This window comes from Dicentrarchus labrax, unplaced genomic scaffold (genome assembly GCF_905237075.1).
Source record: "Dicentrarchus labrax unplaced genomic scaffold, dlabrax2021, whole genome shotgun sequence".
Classification (NCBI taxonomy): Eukaryota; Metazoa; Chordata; class Actinopteri; family Moronidae; genus Dicentrarchus; species Dicentrarchus labrax.
Window position 1 is genome coordinate 27422747 of NW_026136715.1, and position 17804 is coordinate 27440550.

Here is a 17804-nt window from a genome sequence, read left to right on the forward strand (position 1 = left end):
AGCCTGGATTTACACAGGCATAAATCCTTTACAGCCCAGAGCTGATTGTTACTCGATTACATGGAATCTGTTTTTCCCACTCTCAGTATATCAGTTATGCATCACAAAGGGTTAAATTAACATGTTTTGTTTTTTTTTTAAATGGCACCAAACAGTCTGCCATGTGCTCTCAATATTCATATTTGATTTCCCATTATTCCTCTGTACTCCCAATCCCTTAAACCCTAGAGAATGTAGATAGACAGTGGGTACGTTCCTGTTGATGAAACAGGGACAGATGTAGGACACTATGGATAAAAAACCCAACATGACTTTACTCTATAAACAACCCTTTTTAAGGATTTTTTAAATTTCCTTTTAAAAAAACATTTATCTTGTTACAAACTATCCTGAAAACTGCAGTGACTTAAAAAACTCAAACATTTAACAATGATTGCAGCATTTTCTGTATCTTGTCTCAACCTTTTCTTTCTTAGTCGGCCAGTCCACCACTGTGGGTCAGAGTGAAATATCTCAATAAATATTGGATGGATTGTCATGACATTTTGTACACTCAAGGTCCCCAGAGTAATGTAATGACTCTTAATCACCACTAGCAGGTTGATCTTTATTACTTCAGAAAAGTCACACCAACAAACCTAACAAGTCCATCAGTCTATTTGTCCATCCAACACTGCTTCACAGCGATCTGCCATAAGATTTGGTTGGATATTTAGGGTCCCCAGAGGATGACTACAAATTATTTGGTCACCCCCCAATATTTCCTCCAGCACCACCATCAGGTCAACATTTTCCTTAACCAACACTTTTGTACTTTGTTGATGGTCAGTTTTCCATGTAACCTGATATTCATGGCCCCCAGATGATTCAACCTTTCTGAAAAACATGTTGTTAACCCACCTGACCTTTCCACTAGAGGGCACTCTCAGGGCAGAGGCAAACAAAATTTCAAGGTCCAGTATCTAACATTAAGGAGGATCTACTGGCAGAAATGGAATATAATATTGTTTTCATTATGTATATGTGTATAATCATCTGAAAATAAAAATCACTGTGCTTTCGTTACCTTAAAATTAGCATTTTCATCAACAGCAACGAAGTCCGCCATGTTGAACCACCATGTTTCGCAACCACTACAGTTTCTCATACATACTTGGAAGTTGAATGGCATTCAGTTCTGCAACTTCACCGCTAGATGCCACTAAATGTCCTTCAAAAAACACCTTCATGCTACCCCAAATAATGAATCCTTTCAATATTTGTTTCACACATAGCTATTATTAGAAAGAAATTCAAGCTTTTTGAAAAAGTTATATTTGGCATTATTGCTTTTACAATACAGATCAATTCTTCATAGCCTTTTCAAAATAAAATAACAATTAGTATATACAGAAACTGAAGATAACTAAAAAGGACAACTGGTCTTTCTCAGTTCAAAGCCTTTCTCCCCGCACTGTGGTGGCATGAAACCTCCTGCTGCAGTGTGTAGCTTGACCATGTCTTGTTAAATTTTTTTTGTCTCACCTTGAAAGAGGTACTCCTCTGTGTTCATGTCAGGATTGTCGGTGATAATGTCAAATGGGGACCTCCCAGCCATCATCTCAAACATCAGCACACCCAGAGCCCACCAGTCCACACTGAAGCCTGGGAGGGAACACAACAGTAAGACAATATATTAATTCAGATACATGTGGCAGGAAAAGCAGTTTTCCAAATTCCTCCAAACTGCGGCTTGGACCAGGGAAAAAACCTTCTCCATGCACATTAGGCTACAAAAGTTTCCAGGTGTTTTTGTGGTTTGTTGCGTGATTTTAGTCCAGCTTTCTCTTTAAGATGTAAAGATTTATTAAAAGTTGTTTCAAAATCTAAATATGGTTGTTGGGATCAGTGCTTGGATCTAGCGTGTCTCCTGTACTCACCATAGTCCTCTCCTCTAAGGATCTCAGGTGCAATGTAGTTGGGTGTTCCACAGAAAGTACTAGTGGTGTCACCCGGTCTAATCCCCTCCTGAGGGAAGCAGAAGAAGCAGAAGGAGAATCAAGGTGAAGAAGAAGGAGAAGAACAGTTGTGACAGAGATAAAAGAGACAGTGTGGGAGAGATCATATGTACGAGAACATGAATGGTGGACGAAAAAAAGATAGGGGCCCTGTTAGTACTTCCAATCAATACAGATCTACTGCATTATTGATAAGCTTACGTCCGCCATCCTCACAGTCTACTGAACGAATCAATGCGTCTCTTACCTTGCACATGCCGTAGTCTGTGAGCTTAATGTGTCCTTCATGGTCCAAGAGAACATTGTCCAGCTTCAGATCACGGTATATGATGCCCTTTTCATGCAGGAAGTTCAGAGCAATACAGATTTCAGCAGCATAAAATCTGTGAAGGACAAATACAGAGAATGATGTGTCTGACCTGTCCTCTAGGGCCACCATGAGGCAAAATATTTCCAAGAAAATATAAATCTATAGACCTTGGTAGCTGCACGGTCTCAAGTGTAGGTGTCTCATAAGGTTGTAACAAAAGTTTCAAGTTGGTTGGACCTAATAACATTTTTGGAACATTTCCAACACATCATGTGGCCCAGAGGCAGAGCGGGTCATTCCTTAATCAGAAGGTTGTGGGTTCGATCCCCGGCTCCTGGTGCCACATGTCGAAGTATCCTTGAGCAAGATACTGAACCCCAAATTGCTCCCGATGCCATGCATTGGTGTGTGAATGTGTATGAATGTTAGTTTCTGTTAGATGGACTTTGCCATCACTGAGTGAATGTGTGTGAAAGGGGGAATGTGGCACGTAGTGTAAAAGCGCTTTGAGTGGTCGGAAGACTAGAAAGACGCTATACAAGTACAGGTCCATTTACCATACACCATTGCAGTCACAATGGTAATTAATTATAAAGCATGATTATTACCATGTTGCACCCACGTCTTAACCGTGGTAGGAAGGAAAAGGGGGCTTTGCACTTGACTCTAAAACACAAATAAACACAGCCACAGGACAACCCTGCAGGAAGGAGCCACACTGCTGGATTTTGTAGGAATGTGGCAGAAGCATTCATCCTGTCTGTCTCAGCCATGCCCTGATTAAAAAAGAAGACACACAGACTTGCAACTCTTCATACAGACAGAGTGCAGATGAGGAGAGAGACTGAGACAGCGATGTAACCTGGTTGCTACCTTTTCATAGAGTCATCTTAAAGAGTGATCTGCGCAGCATTCAAATGTTGATTTAGAATTCAAATTGCAATGAATCTTCAAATTTCGAAAAAGGATTTAGATTTATTTCCAAGCAGGTGCAGGCCAAGACAAATTTTATTTATTTATTTAATTCTGATTCACCAACATACGCTAGTAAGAACAAAATTGTCCGGTACACGTTTCATGAATCCGACTGATTTCGCGTACACACTTATTTGGTGCACAAAGGAAGAACATTTATATGCACATAATAGTGAAGGAGGCACATTTTAAGTCATCAGTCAAAGCCTGGACTGTGTTTGATTACATATGAAGTACCAAATACAGAAACACAATCACATGCAGCACATCTGCTTATTTCTAATGGGTCACTGAGATTTGTGGTATAAAGGATTTTCATAAGTAGATTTATGTTACAATGATTATTCACATTATAATGAGCATAGGTATTTATAGTAAACATCACCCTTAAAACCCTATAGTGTTGACCATGATTCGATGTACTTGGTGAGTCAGTAGCATGTCTCCTCTCTATGTGTAGGTTGTGTGTATTCTGTCTCTAGGAGATAAGCCTTCATTAACACTGACAAGCCCCTCTGTCTGCCTGCTGTAAATCCATGATTGTCAAACACTGAGGGAAAGACTGTAGTGGGGAGATGTTTGACAGAGAAATCACAAATCCCACATCGCTCACCCACGTTTTCACTGTGACAGCCTCTATTGTACGCCGTTGTTTCATTGCTGGCATCAGACTGATGGAAGCTGCGTCCTATCAGCAGCACCATCCATCGCCCACCGGCCCGCCTCCCCCACAGCGCGGGGGAATGCGGCAGGGATCTCTCTAAGAGCGCTGCTCATGAATATGTACAATCATTATGAGTGATTAACATGCTGCTTTGCATATGTACAGCCACGGTCTCCAGAATACAGATTGCAGGGGCCGATAGGGGCCCAACGGTGCCTCTCTAAATTACCCAGCCTTTGATCCAGCATTTATCAGAGCTGCAGTTGGAGTACCCCGCAAGTAGACAGGCACAATGAATTATGGGAGCTCATTATATTTGGTTCATTATATATAGGTGGAAAAAAAGTGTTAAGTTGGGTTTTGGCAGCGTTTCCACGTCCACGAAGGGCTGCTAAAGTATCCCATTAAGCATAAGGAGTACTTATAAGAAGTATGCTGTTGAGGAACATTTAGACTGAGTGCAAAGAAGGTGCATGTAAAAGCATCTTCAGCCAAGCACACACACTCCAGCTGTCCTACACCGCAAAACACAAGATGCTTTTTATGAAACTCATGGTTTTTGTTCTAACCAAAAGACAAAAACTACATACGCCCTGTACTTCACATAATACCATCATGTGAAATACAAAGGAACCCATCTGGAGGAGGTTCAATCAGTCCAACCCAAAATAGCTGCCAATTGCATAGATGTGTTTTCTGTGCAGCTAGCTGACTGTGCCATGTCAACTTAACCAAAATCCAATCATAAATTCACCCACTTCTATGTCCTCCTCTGATCAAAAAGTCTATTCCTGGAGCCTTTATTGCCGTACCTCCACTTGGTCCTGATATTTTTTTATGACATAATACAGTCTGAGCACTTGACAAAGTCCAAAGGAAAAGTCAGTTCACTTCATATATATTTAAATTAATTTTAATTTTATATAAATGCCACCAGTACATGTCATTTTCTATGTGGAAGAAATACACTTAAATTCTACATTTAGATGCCCAAATTCTGGACTGGGACTTTTTTAAATAATGTACATAAACAGATGTTGCAACATCTGGATGTTTACCTTGCATGTTCCTCAGGGAGCTTCCTTTGTCGTTGCATATGAAACATCAAGTCCCCACCGTTCACATATTCGATCACCAGAAATAACCTGGTAACCAGAGCAGGATGGGAGAATCAGTACGCCACTGAGACTGTTTAACAGAAGCTCTTTGAAAAATGTTATCATTAAAACATATGAAAAATAAGATACATAACAATTTGTCCTGCAGGTAAAAAAGTATATTAGATATATGGATATTTAAATACATTTCTCCATACAAAACCGTTACCTGTTGACTCTTCAACAAGTCCCTATTGAACCCGACTGAATCAGTGCTAACAAATCTATTTAAAGCATCATTTCCACTGCATGGTTCAGTTTGGCTCAACTCAACTCGACTTGCTTGGAACCATTCTTTTTTGGTTTTCCATCGGCAGAAGTTGTGGATAGTATCTGGTACTTTGTTCTTTTTTTGGTATCACCTCGGTCAAGGTTCCAAGTGAGCTGAACCAATATCAGGGCTAGCTAGTAATGTTTTACAATTAATGCACATGGTAAGGAATGAGTACCTTTCAGTTCCTTTTTCTAGACTGTACTTTTAGTCTTTATTTGAGTACTTTTTACTTTGCTACTTATTTTTAACTTCACTACAATTGCTCAAAATATGGGTATTCAGTGTGGGGGTGGTGAGCGTGTGAGGAGCACCTATACTGCAGATGCCATGTTGCAGCTGCCTGGAAGAAAAATAATGCAATGATGGCGAAAAACCCAGAACAAGAGGTAGCTTCCAGCGACAATCCCTGGCCCCAGCTGACTACTTTTAAAGATTTATATAAAAGTCTTTATACTTATATAAATCGAAACAGTAACTTGTATAGACCAGGTGTTTTTTACTTTTACTTGAGTAGATTTCTCAAAAGGTAACTTTACTTGAGTCATGTTTTATGGAGTAATGGTACTTTTACTGAAGTATGGATTTTCAGTACTCTACCCACCACTGGACGATACTAAAACGTGAGGGAGAACAGTCACTGGAACCACCACTTGCATGACATGTGACATCCTCCTGTGTTAGTGTCGCTTTGAAGCTGATGTCACGACAGTTTCACGCGGCGTCGTTATGACGATCAGCTAAGAATAACTCCTAACTGCTCTTGGAGTGCTGCTACATGGCAGTCCATCTCTCCACATTTGCATGTCCATAAGCCCTGTGTGTGCATGATTTTATTTGTGGTCTATGTGTGTAAAACAATGCAGTGGAAATGAGGCCAAAACCAATAATCAATGAACTTGCGAACAAGTATTGTCTTTTTGGCCTGATATAGATCACCTCTCTGTGTCAATGAGCTCCAATGGCATAGCAAGATTCATTAAAAACATTAGGATACGTTCTGGTTCATTTAGGTGAACATGCTGTTTTCCCTGAAACCACAACTGCATTTCAGTCTCATGCAGACGTCACTGTCAGGTTTGTGGTTTAGCGTTTACATTGTTTGACGAGCTGACAGCAAAAAACTACACTTGCTCTGCCCGCTGGGTTTACAGTTTATAGTATGGTATGGCTCTTTTATGTGTATTAGACTTTTGAAAAGATAACCCCACTCACAACACACTGCTGAGGTTCAAGAAGGCCTAACACATCTAATATGGGGAAAGGAAGGCTCCGGTGCAAGCATTTAATAATGAAGCCAAGTTTTGGTCACTAGACCTTCAACAGGGCAAATGACAAAAAGGATTCTCAAAACTTATGATGAAATCAAATACAGCACACCTGTGCCTTCTTCTGCAAGTACAAACTGAGCAATCCAAGTAATCCAAAAGCACAGGTGTTCTCTATTCCATGTCTCAATAACTTTTGAGATTGAGAAATTAAGATATTAAGCTTTTGCTACACAGACAATACTTGTTATTAGGTACATTTATTTCCATGGTATTTATTGATCATTTTTAAATCATAAAAATACACCAGCCTCACCATTAATGAAGAACAGACCATGATCAGAAAGCAATATTTCATATTACTGAAAAGTGCTGTGACTGAAATGTATTGGCAGTAAAAACTGTAGTGTGTCAGCCTTATCATACTCTTACCGACTTTCTGTCTGGAAACAGGAGTGGAGGCCTACTAAGAATGGATTGGTGGACGCCTGCTCAAACACATGCTTCTCCGTCTGCACCCAGTCGATATCCTTGAGAGATGAGGAGAGACAGACGGAGGTAGAGATGACATGAACAAAAAGATAATGTATGAACAATCAATTTGTGTGATCAATAGGCTTCAACCAGATAAATAGAGATAGGGCCACAGTCTTGAGAACAATCCTCACAATCACGATAATTCGTAGACTGTTTTGTTCCTTGGACTGTTCCAGTTTAGAGGGTGGACCTTGGATAGCGTGCCAAAAGATAACCGGGCAGCATGAAACCTGTCTTGAAAACCATCCACCAGTTAGTCATTGACACAAATGAACGCTCTGTATAACCTTTCGCAAATACCATCCAGACAGAGCTTTTTTTTATTACCCTATGTGTTGAACGTGTGGAATGTAGAAGGGCAATGTTGCGGAAATGTTCCTGAAAACCAAATCCACATTTGTCGAGGCATTTGATTATATAAATGATTGGACAAATACACTGGGACAGTCAAACAGATTAGTTACCTAATCCAGTATTAAAAACAGCATTTTTATCTGTCAATAGATACTTGAGTCTAAAATTGTAATCACTATGTCTATACAGTGGTAATGACTGACATGCACAACTGTCTTATCCTTTAGAATAGTCTTTCCTTTAAGTTTTCTAAGATTATTTGTTTGACATTCTAACGAATCGGAAATGTCATGCAATTTGTTCAAATTAATTAAAACAAACTTAACTTGATTTTTGGAAAAAGTGACAGCTTTAGTAATGTTAGATTGTCTAACACTGTCTGAATGTTGCACTCATAATGTACTTTATTATCTGCCCACTTCTAGTTTAAGCATCACCCACGTCTGGTTTAAGCCACACTCCAGCACTGTGTGGTCACACCTTAAAGAATGTCATTATAGGACACTTGCTTGCTTGATCGCTTGGTTGGAATTATGTTTGAGTTGACATAAAAGATGAACTCAAACATGGCACCACTATAAACCTAAAACTTAAGTCTACAAACAACCTCAGGAGTGGTATGGTGGTGGCTTTAAACAAGTTCAAAATACAATAAAATGACTCAATTAAAAATTCTAGTATATAAAGGCCATCATCATGAAAATGCATCTAAAGTATTAAAAGTAAAAGCTGTCATGATTCAGAAGGGCCCATGTCTGTTATACCACTATATTAATGATCAATTATTGATACATTAGCATGTAAGTAAACTAGCAATAAGAAGACATAAAATACAGACACAATATATAGTAATAAATAAAACAGATGAAAATCTTTAAAACCAAGCAAATCAGGTGGGTTTTGGAAAAATGGAATGAAGTGAAACTAAAGTAAAGTACACATGCCTCTAAACTGTTCTTGGGTAGTGCAGCACTAGATTAAATGTTACCTTCCACCATTGTCAGTCAGTAAAGTGAGAACTTCTTTGACAATTAGAAACTTACAGTAAGCTTTATTCACAACTCTCTGGAATATCCAGAGCGGATCAATGTTACAGTCAGCTGTGGTTTCAATTGTCTGTACTTGAGCATTCAGCCCGAGGCAGAGATGTTTTATGCTGATTTAAAGTGTCACTAAATTGATGTTGGTTAATGTTTTATGTGAGCTACAGTAGAGTATGTCTAAATTTTGAGTTCCCCATGCTGCGCTCCAAAACCATATGGTTAATTTATAACATTGCAATGGAGACCCCCCATGTGTGTATAATACCAAATTCTTTCTGGTCAACTCATTATTACTTGAGGAATTTATAATTATGCAGAAAATGCTAGCACAACACATCTCCTATTGGTCATTTTAGCTCCTTTAGTAGTTTGTAGTCTGTCTGTGCAGAGCTCTTACAAGCTTCCTTTGATGTCAGGCATTAGACTACTAAAGAGATGAATTATTAAACTAATATGCATGAATAGAGCCATGAATAAATTAAATGAGATGTCCAATCAAAACATAAGGAGGACTCGATGATTTCCACAAATCCTCTTTATCAGGAAGAAATTGCATCTTTGTTATGGAGTCACAGAGTTATAGAGTTGTGTTTTGTCCTTCAACTGTCACAGAAAATGTGGATTTAAACACTGGATTCAAGTGTTTATGTGTGGAAAAGAAGAGAAGTCTGTGACATGATTTATGTTGTCCAGGATTAGTTCTGCAGATGTTGGGTGATGCAGTTGCTTGGTCTGGCTGCATGAGCCCAGTGGTGTGTGTTTTTTAATGAAATATATGTTGAGCAATAGTGCCATCTAGTGAGCTTATATAAAGCAACAGCAAAGTCAACAGGCTGCAGCACTCTTCTTTTTCCAGGCCTGTTTTCCCCTTGGTAATGATCTCTCGCACGTAGTTTTGTCTTTGATTCTTTTGTTTTTTATTCCTTTTGATTTCCTTCCCTTTATATTCTAACAGTGAACTGAGCAGAGGTGCAGCAGCTGTCAGATCACCTCGTAAAGCAGGGCCCAAAATAACAGTTTTGCTTATTTGCCAAATTTGCAACTTAAGGATGAATTAAAGGTCCAGTGTGCAAAATTTAGATCAAACCAAACACTGGCTCTAGATAGGGGTGTTAGTCCATAGTTTCTCCTTTGCACTCTGAAAGAAGAGGCTGTTGTGAGTGAAGTTGCAATCTGCAACTTTACCGTTAAAAAAACACCAAATCCTACACACTGGTACTTTAACCAGCCAAACATATGTCTTACTGGCCATAAGGCCACATCATGCATTATTTAATTACAAATAATTAGTTCAATTTTGAGCCTTTCTGAACCTTTTGAACTTCATGTTTTATGCAGGACCTTGGAGCTCCTGCAATGTTCAGATGCCACTTTTCAGAAAAATGCCAACTTCCGCGACTTCTTCATGTTTTCTGTTTGGCGGTTTAACACCAGGAATGTGATGTTTTATCTGATGTGATGTTTGTCAAACATAGACATTATGTAGAAAGCACCAAATAGTAGTAAGCTTCTTTTTTAAACTTTTCTCTGTTCGATGGGCTTTGCCATCACTGAGTGAATGTGTGTGAAAGGGCGAATGTGGCACGTAGTAGGGCAGATAGTTTGGGTATTATTATTCCTCTGTAATTAAGTTTGCGGTGTTCACAGGTATGTAAAATAACCTCTAAAAATTCAACGTCCCTTTCCAATCCATGTGATCAATGTCCTGATCACACTTGATAATCCGCAGAACACACATTAAATATAAGGAGTTCGGGCTAGACCTGCTCTATCTGAAAAGTGTCCTGAGATAACTTCTGTTATGAATTGGCGCTATACAAATAACTTGTTACTTGGGAAGCGCGCACACACACACACACACACACACACACACACACACACACACACACACACACACACACACACACACACACACACACACACACACACACACACAGAGAGAGACACACACACAGACACACACCTGAAAATCTGAACAAACAGAACCAAATGATCAGCATGACTGGATATAACTAAAAATATGTCAAACATATGTTGTTCTAAGAGGCTGAACATGGAAGTATTGTGACTGTGTCTTTTCTTGTACATTTGTGAATACAACTGTCTTAGCCCATGGATACCATGCTCTGCCAGCTACATTCACATTTATAATAAAGAAAGAATGTATGTCTGCATGTTTCCTGCTTTAGGAGCATTATGCAGACTTCTCCTTTTGGAAATGAATTTCACATCATGTTCATCTGGCAATTCACCACAGCAAAAGAGATGTTAAACCCCTGTGAGTCACCCACTCACTTATTCCTGCTTCCTCCTAAGCCCTTTTTCCAATTTGTAAGCTCTCCGACACTTTTCTGTCGTTTCCACTCCCACCTCGCCACCCCCCCATTGTCCGATTCCTTTTTTCCTCATTCCTTTCAGAAGCTCCAACCAGTCTCTGACTCAGTCTTCTACATCTTTCACTTTATCTCAACCCTCCCTTTCTAACTCTCATATTATCCTTCTATCCGTCCTTTTCTGATTACTGCGCTTAGACCTGTTACATAGTCCAGCAGTTCTCAATCCCTGCCCCCGGCACCCAGAGCCCTGCTGCTTTTCACTCTGACCAGTTAATCAGGGACAGATTCACAATTGGTCTAGATAGAACATACAAAAAGTATCCCAAATTCTTCTCCTCGTCCGTGAAACACATCTGACCCACTGATAGACTCATCTATTCTCGATCGATACAGATTGTTATTCCAGATTATCACCTTTTGTGTCGTCCGTGAGTTGCCCCCTACAGTGGTAATACACACTGGCTGCTCTCATAGCATTGCGTCATTTGATGTCTGTAGCACAAAGCGGAGGCGGCAAACAGACAAAAAAAGTAGTCAAGCCACTCCAGGGAGTGAATGTGATTAAATTGCTGGTTTTCTGGAGCAGTGACGCATGTTGAAGCTGGGAAATAGGACAGTGGTATAGCCAGATGTTGCCTACATGTGGGTTTACATAGAAATCAAGGTGTTTTGACACCAGTGTGTGTTGGCATAATATATCCACAAGAATGACCCATTCAGTAATGTCGCCTTGTCCCCAATCTATTTTAAAGCACTCCAAAGGCAGAAAGAGTGGAAGCTAAACACAGCTTTCTGGATGCACATTCTAGTATACTTTATCCCAGTGTACATATTAAAGGATGGTTCAGATTTTTTACAATTTGGGTTTTAATATTTTCAGCTGTCACCTGTCAATGGTGTTATATCCCCTTTGTGCCTGCGTCAGCGTTGTGGTTGTCTGCCATACATTGACTGTTTATCCAGTCTGAAGCCACATTGTTACCATCCACTGTTTAGATCTTGGTGCTTTTTAACTCTAGATTTGAACCGGATGAAGGATTTTAGTCATCGGACGTCTGGATCTTAAGTTATCAGAGAAACAATCTGAGCTAACGTTAGCAGCAGCTCGGCTCGCAGCCCCTCCGGGACGTCCTTTGTCTGCCCAACAGTGTGGGAGAAACAGTTATTTTTAAGGTGGAACTGCTTTATTCAGTGTTTTTAGTGGTTTTAATCAGCGGGTCTGTTTGTTTTGGAGAGGAGGAGTCCTCTGTGGATAACTGGGCTCCTGGTAGAAACCTCCTGAACCATGAACACTGAAGGAATCCTAACCGGGAGAAGCTGACTGCAGTGATGTGTTTCCAGATCTCAGCAATTGCTTTGGCGAGTACAATGTTATCATAACTAATAAAACAATTATGGCAGAACATCATTCACAAAAACAAGACCCCAGTTTTAATAAATTAGAGAAAAAGTTTATGCCCAATGACCCAAAGGTCCCATTCTTTAACATCATCAGCACTCAGATTCCTAAGCTTCAGGTTAATGCTATATTGATTACACTTCTACTACTACTTAGTACTTTGTGAAGACTAAGTCATGTAGTGAATGTATAAATACCAGAAGTCTAGAGCAGCATTCACATCCAGAGAGACTGTTAATCTTTCAAATACTGTTTGTAAACTGGGATTTGTAACTTTGTGCTGATCAGACATCCCCAGCACAGAGGCGGCATTCTGCACTCAAACATGCATAAAAAGCATTTTGTCAACCAATAAATAAAAAAATATTTTGAGCATTACTGAGTCTTGTTCATCAGATTTCAAGGATTAAGTGATGAGCCTTGAGATGTTGTGTAGCTACGGGAGAATTTAATATTCAGTTATTATCTAAAAAAGATGAAGCAACAACAACAGTTGTTGATGATATACTCAGAGTGGAAATCAAGTGAAGTGGCTTCCACTTTCTCTTTTTGTAAAGAGATCTCACACGGTGATCACTTGCACTAAGTGTCTCTATTGTCTGTATCAAGTCCAAATCAAATGAGGTTAGTTGTCAAGATTTGACTTGTTTTTTACAATTTAAATAAAAAATCTTTTACTCTTAGATATAAGCAGAGAAGAAGGCTAATTTATAAGGATGTCCCAATCAAGTTTCATTTGCCCCTGCTCCAATCCAAGTCATTTAACAACAACACATGTTTTCCCATAATGAGTCCCAATCAGATACTTGTATTTTCCTTTAATATAGTTGCACAGTGCACACTTCAAGTACATTAAAGTTGTTCAAATCAATCCAATGACAATTTAATAGCTCTGCATTGCATTAAAATAAATTGCCTGCATCCAGGCTGTTCCTTAATGTTTTTTTTTGTATACAATAACAAACCTTTTTTTTTTTTTTGGGCCTGGTCGCTGCCTCAGGGGAGTTTCTCTTTAATGTTTGTTGCTTCAGTGCAGCCTTTGCCTGAATGAACTGTATTCTGTTCAGTGTTTATTTTCTGTAAATCTTTTGTGCCGATTACATTAATAAATTACTCTTTTTGTCTTTTTGTTGTAAGCTTGCCACCAAACCGCTGTCCGTCTTTGCTCCAAGCCGGGGCAGCCAGGCAGCCTTGCCCACGGTGGTGTTTTGCTGCCCTCTGCAGCTCAGAGGAGAGACAGATGGCGGAGAGCTGGAGAGTTGACAACCTCTGCACCATGTGAGTAAAAACACATGTGACAGCTACGCAACAAAAGGATTGGGTCAGGTCAATATAGCTCAGTATAGCCGATACCAGTTAAAAAGTGCTTCAGTCGGCCACAAGATCAGATCGGGACGTCTAATTTATGCTCGTGACAAAACTTTAACATTTATATTGTTGTTATATTTATATTAATTTTGGTTTAGTGAACCGTATCCATGACCACTTTTCATGGAGCCACATACAGCATCAGCAACTCCAAGTCCCATGTCCCATGCATATAGCAACGTATCTGCACTTCCTGTCTGTCTTACATCTTCGACATCCTAGGTAGTGCCTCACCTCATCGTCATGGACCAGCTCCTTCTTCACCACCTTCATGGCATACACCTGTTCGTTCTTCTTTAGCCGAACCAGCAGGACCTTGGCGTAGCTGCCGCGCCCGATCACCCGGATCAGGTCGAAGTCACCCAGCCCGAGAGTTAGGCCCTGGGACAGCTTAATGCCATCGATGCCGTCCACTACTGTTTTGATGTCCTAGAGGGGGTAGAGGTCACATTGGTATGAGTGTACTGCATAATGCATTCAGAATAGATATGTATGGTTTGAGTTTTAATGTAAGTTTTTAAGTAGAAGAATGATAAAGTAGCAATGCTTCCCAAATGATTTTAAACCCAGAATATGTTCATGGCCTTCTGTATTCAAAAGAGATTATTTCATCTGCAGTCAAAAGACCAAAAAATTAAATAAATGATCTATTAAATGAATTACAAAGTAATGTGTAATTATTTAGAGCCCTCCTCACCTCTGTATCTGCATCCTCGGTTTTATCCACTGTACAGTTGTGCGGTAAAAATGGTACTGAAACAAAAAACAGACAGAATTATGACTGTGTGGAGACACAGGTCTTCACAAACATGAAGTGAATCTGCACGTCCAGATTTAACATGTTGTTCTGTGGCCAGTAGAGGGAGGTAGTGCACACAGAATCAAGTCCAGCTAGCCACAGGAAATACCAAACTAGGTCAATCCACAAGGGGTCCCAGAGCATCTCATATTAGGGACCCCCAAACAGACCCTCTACAACAGTTCACACTTTTCTTTTAATAGGATTGAAGACTGTGTTCTATGGGATCCCATCAGAGAGCAGTAATGTTAGATAACAGTTACATAGTTATATGAGTAGTGATAGTGAATGTGAGTTGAAGCTACCAGAGTCATAAAGTAGCCGTTGTATTATTCATTTGTCCGGGGACTTCTGGAATTACATCAAGAGCTCCTGAGGGTTCCTCCTTGATCCCACTCTGGTAGCCATGTGTGTATACTGTACAGTACATGTCATACAGTACAATGACTGTCTTCTTTGGACCAGAAAGGAAAGATTTGGTGTCATACCCATTTGTAGATCAATTCAAAACTCTTTGTTTAGTTATGCATTTATCTCATTTAAACTTATGGGAAGTGTCACAGAGCACAGAGCAAAGTGGCCGGCCTCACAAAGATACTTCAGCCTGCTCTGAAGTGTCATTTTGACAAGCCTAAAAGTTATCCACTCTACCTCCCCCATGCTATCTCTGATCTAAAGCCATGTTTCCATGGTAACAGTCTGTGACACCTGTTGACAGATGGCACCAAAAATGACAATTAAAGAGGACAACATGGCTACTAGTTAGTGGTTTGTTAACGATGCTATGCGGCGAGTAATGAGAGCGCAGTAGCCTGTTGGGAACATACAGCAGTGAGGATCGTGAGTCTGACTGACGAGTCCTGTCACATTATGAAGCCACAGCAGCTCAGCTCTGCACTGACATTTTATGCTACTGGGAGGTTTCTGTATTGTTACACTCCCAGTAAAACATCCTATAACCGTTGACTTCTTCCAAACATTCTCTGCTAGAGCGTAGTTTACAGTGTAGTATCAGTTATTATGGTTTTGTACTCTTCACTAGTTTCTATGCCTGTTATCAGTTCAGTTGAGCTTCAGTTAGTTTCCAGAGAGGGTTTGTTCGTTTACTTTAGTTTTTATTGTTTAAAAGTATTTAGTTTTAGTATAGTTTTTATTAGTTTCAGTATTAGTTATAGGTTGTTTTTTTTTAATATAGGACTATTTGTCAGGGGCAAGACTGAGGAGGTTCAGAAGGTGTTACAATACAAACACACTGACAGTCATGTACACATCGCAGTCATGCCCCAATGATAACAATGAAACAAATTTGGCCAAATTGACAAAGACTAAAACTAAAAGACATCTCCCAGGACCTTTTTGATAATACAGGACAGCACAGGACACAGTCATACAATTTATAGGCAGGCCTAGTATTGACACGTGTAACAGTTTTCATTCCCCATTTGTGTCTCAGGTTCAATACAGGTTGCTGGTCAGCGTTTATGAGACACTTAATTAATTTGCTTGATTCCCCAAATTTCTGCTGCATAATCTCAAGACAATTGACTACATTTTAGTACAGTTTTCCTCTAACAGTAACATTACTTTGGCCACAGCCCACAATTAACAGTTCAAACTAGGTAGAATTTGTATTTTTTGATTTTCTTTATTTTATTCTTTTAATTTATACTACAGTCAAAGAGGGAAAGGTGTTTCCATGGCTGGAAAATTTGTCTCTAAATTTCCAGGTTTTCCAGGATGCATGGTAAACCTGATCTCCATTATATTTGTATTTATTTTAGTTAGTTTTGTAAGTACACATTTACATTTCAGTTAGTTTTCCTTTTTTTCAGTTAACAATTTATTTTTTTTCACACCTAGTTTTAGTTTTATAATAAACTTGGTTAGTGTACAAGAAATCAACATTTATGCTAACAGGAAATGCAGGTGCAGGATATACTTGACGTTGCTCATCGATCAACCTGTGACTTTTGGGGCAGCTGTGGCTCAGAGGCAGAGCGGGTCGTTCCTAAATCGGAAGGTTGTGGGTTCGATCCCCAGCCCCTGGTGCCACATGTCGAAGCATCCTTGAGCAAGATACTGAATCCCAAATTGCTCCCGATGCCGTGCATCGGTGTGTGAAATGTGTATGAATGAGTTAGTTTCTGTTCGATGGACTTTGTCATCACTGAGTGAATGTGTGTGAAAGGGTGAATGTGACACGTAGTGTAAAAGCGCTTTGAGTGGTCGGAAGACTAGACAAGTACAGGTCCATTTACTTTTGTGTGTCTGTGAGTTTTTTTTTCACTTTAGATCTACATTCGTCATGTGGGTCACTTCAGGACTGTGACCTGTTCACACTGGTATCTGGTATGGGCCACATTAATAAAACAAGGAGAACAGCCAAACAAAACAAATCAGATCTGAGGAATAAATCAGAATTGAGCGCTAAGGCTTGCTGTATGAACGTAGCCTTAGAGAACTATTTACAGAGCAAGTTAATTTAATAAAACTTGCTATATTTATGAGTATGGATACTGACTCACTGTACTTGTTTGACACTTGTACTCATAAAAAGTAGATTCAGAGTGGCTTTTTTGCGATCTCAAAACCACTGCATGGTCATTGATCTTCACATTATATATCTAGGACATTACAAAAACTGAACCCAAGTCTATTTCCTTGTTAAAAAAGAAGAAAATGGTTCCAGTGTCTTACTCCCGTCCGTGTCCTCTGTATCATCTGGTGGAAGGTCCACCTCTTCGCTCTTGGCATCTGACGGGGGCTCCTGTGATGGCATGACTGGATCCTGAACAAAGAAATTCAAAAGTCCACCTAAATATCCTGCCACACATTCCCCCAAATATCCAGCAAAATATCCCCTCATTCTATTACACCCCTGGAAGAGAGTACGATGAATCATGTTTGCAGGACTAAGGGAAATTTGGAGGTGCTCTCAGCTAATGTACAGACATGCTTATGCTCCAAGACTCTGATGACAGTGTGGGGTTCCACTAGAAAAGGCAATCAATCACTCATTTCATCTTATCAAGCCTCAGAGTCACTTATCTGGCACTGCAGATACCAGGTTGAAGCTGTGATTAAGAGCAGGAAGACAGGGGACGGTTTGCCCAGTACCACAGCTACATTGATTTCCTAGTCAGGATTTTGGTGGTCAGGGGCTGGATTTTGGATCTTTGTGTTTGGTCAGACACTTGTCACAGTCCACAATGACAAACAGGAAATGTTCAAAGGGAGCTTTTCAGAGTTGTGCTTGAATGCACTGAGCTCTTTGATCTTTCATGTACATGTCTGTGCTACTGCAGCAGCTTACAGCACTTGCTCAG

General features: G+C 39.9%; 2 protein-coding genes across 7 annotated transcripts in view; one reads left to right on the forward strand and one right to left on the reverse strand.

Moving 5' to 3' along the window:
- Positions 1-17804, reverse strand: part of prkcz (protein kinase C, zeta) — a 130416-nt gene that overhangs the window by 35823 nt on the left and 76789 nt on the right. For all 6 annotated transcript variants that reach the window (XM_051426380.1, XM_051426379.1, XM_051426384.1 and 3 more), the window contains 8 exons: positions 17176-17266; positions 14377-14432; positions 13914-14108; positions 7075-7172; positions 5005-5091; positions 2245-2380; positions 1920-2007; positions 1525-1644 (listed from right to left, as the gene is read on the reverse strand). In XM_051426380.1, coding sequence (XP_051282340.1) covers positions 1525-1644; positions 1920-2007; positions 2245-2380; positions 5005-5091; positions 7075-7172; positions 13914-14108; positions 14377-14432; positions 17176-17266 — 871 coding nt within the window. The remainder of the gene's footprint in view (positions 1-1524; positions 1645-1919; positions 2008-2244; positions 2381-5004; positions 5092-7074; positions 7173-13913; positions 14109-14376; positions 14433-17175; positions 17267-17804) is intronic.
- Positions 1-17804, forward strand: part of LOC127378006 (tumor necrosis factor receptor superfamily member 14-like) — a 229190-nt gene that overhangs the window by 11507 nt on the left and 199879 nt on the right. The gene's annotated exons all lie outside the window — the stretch shown is intronic.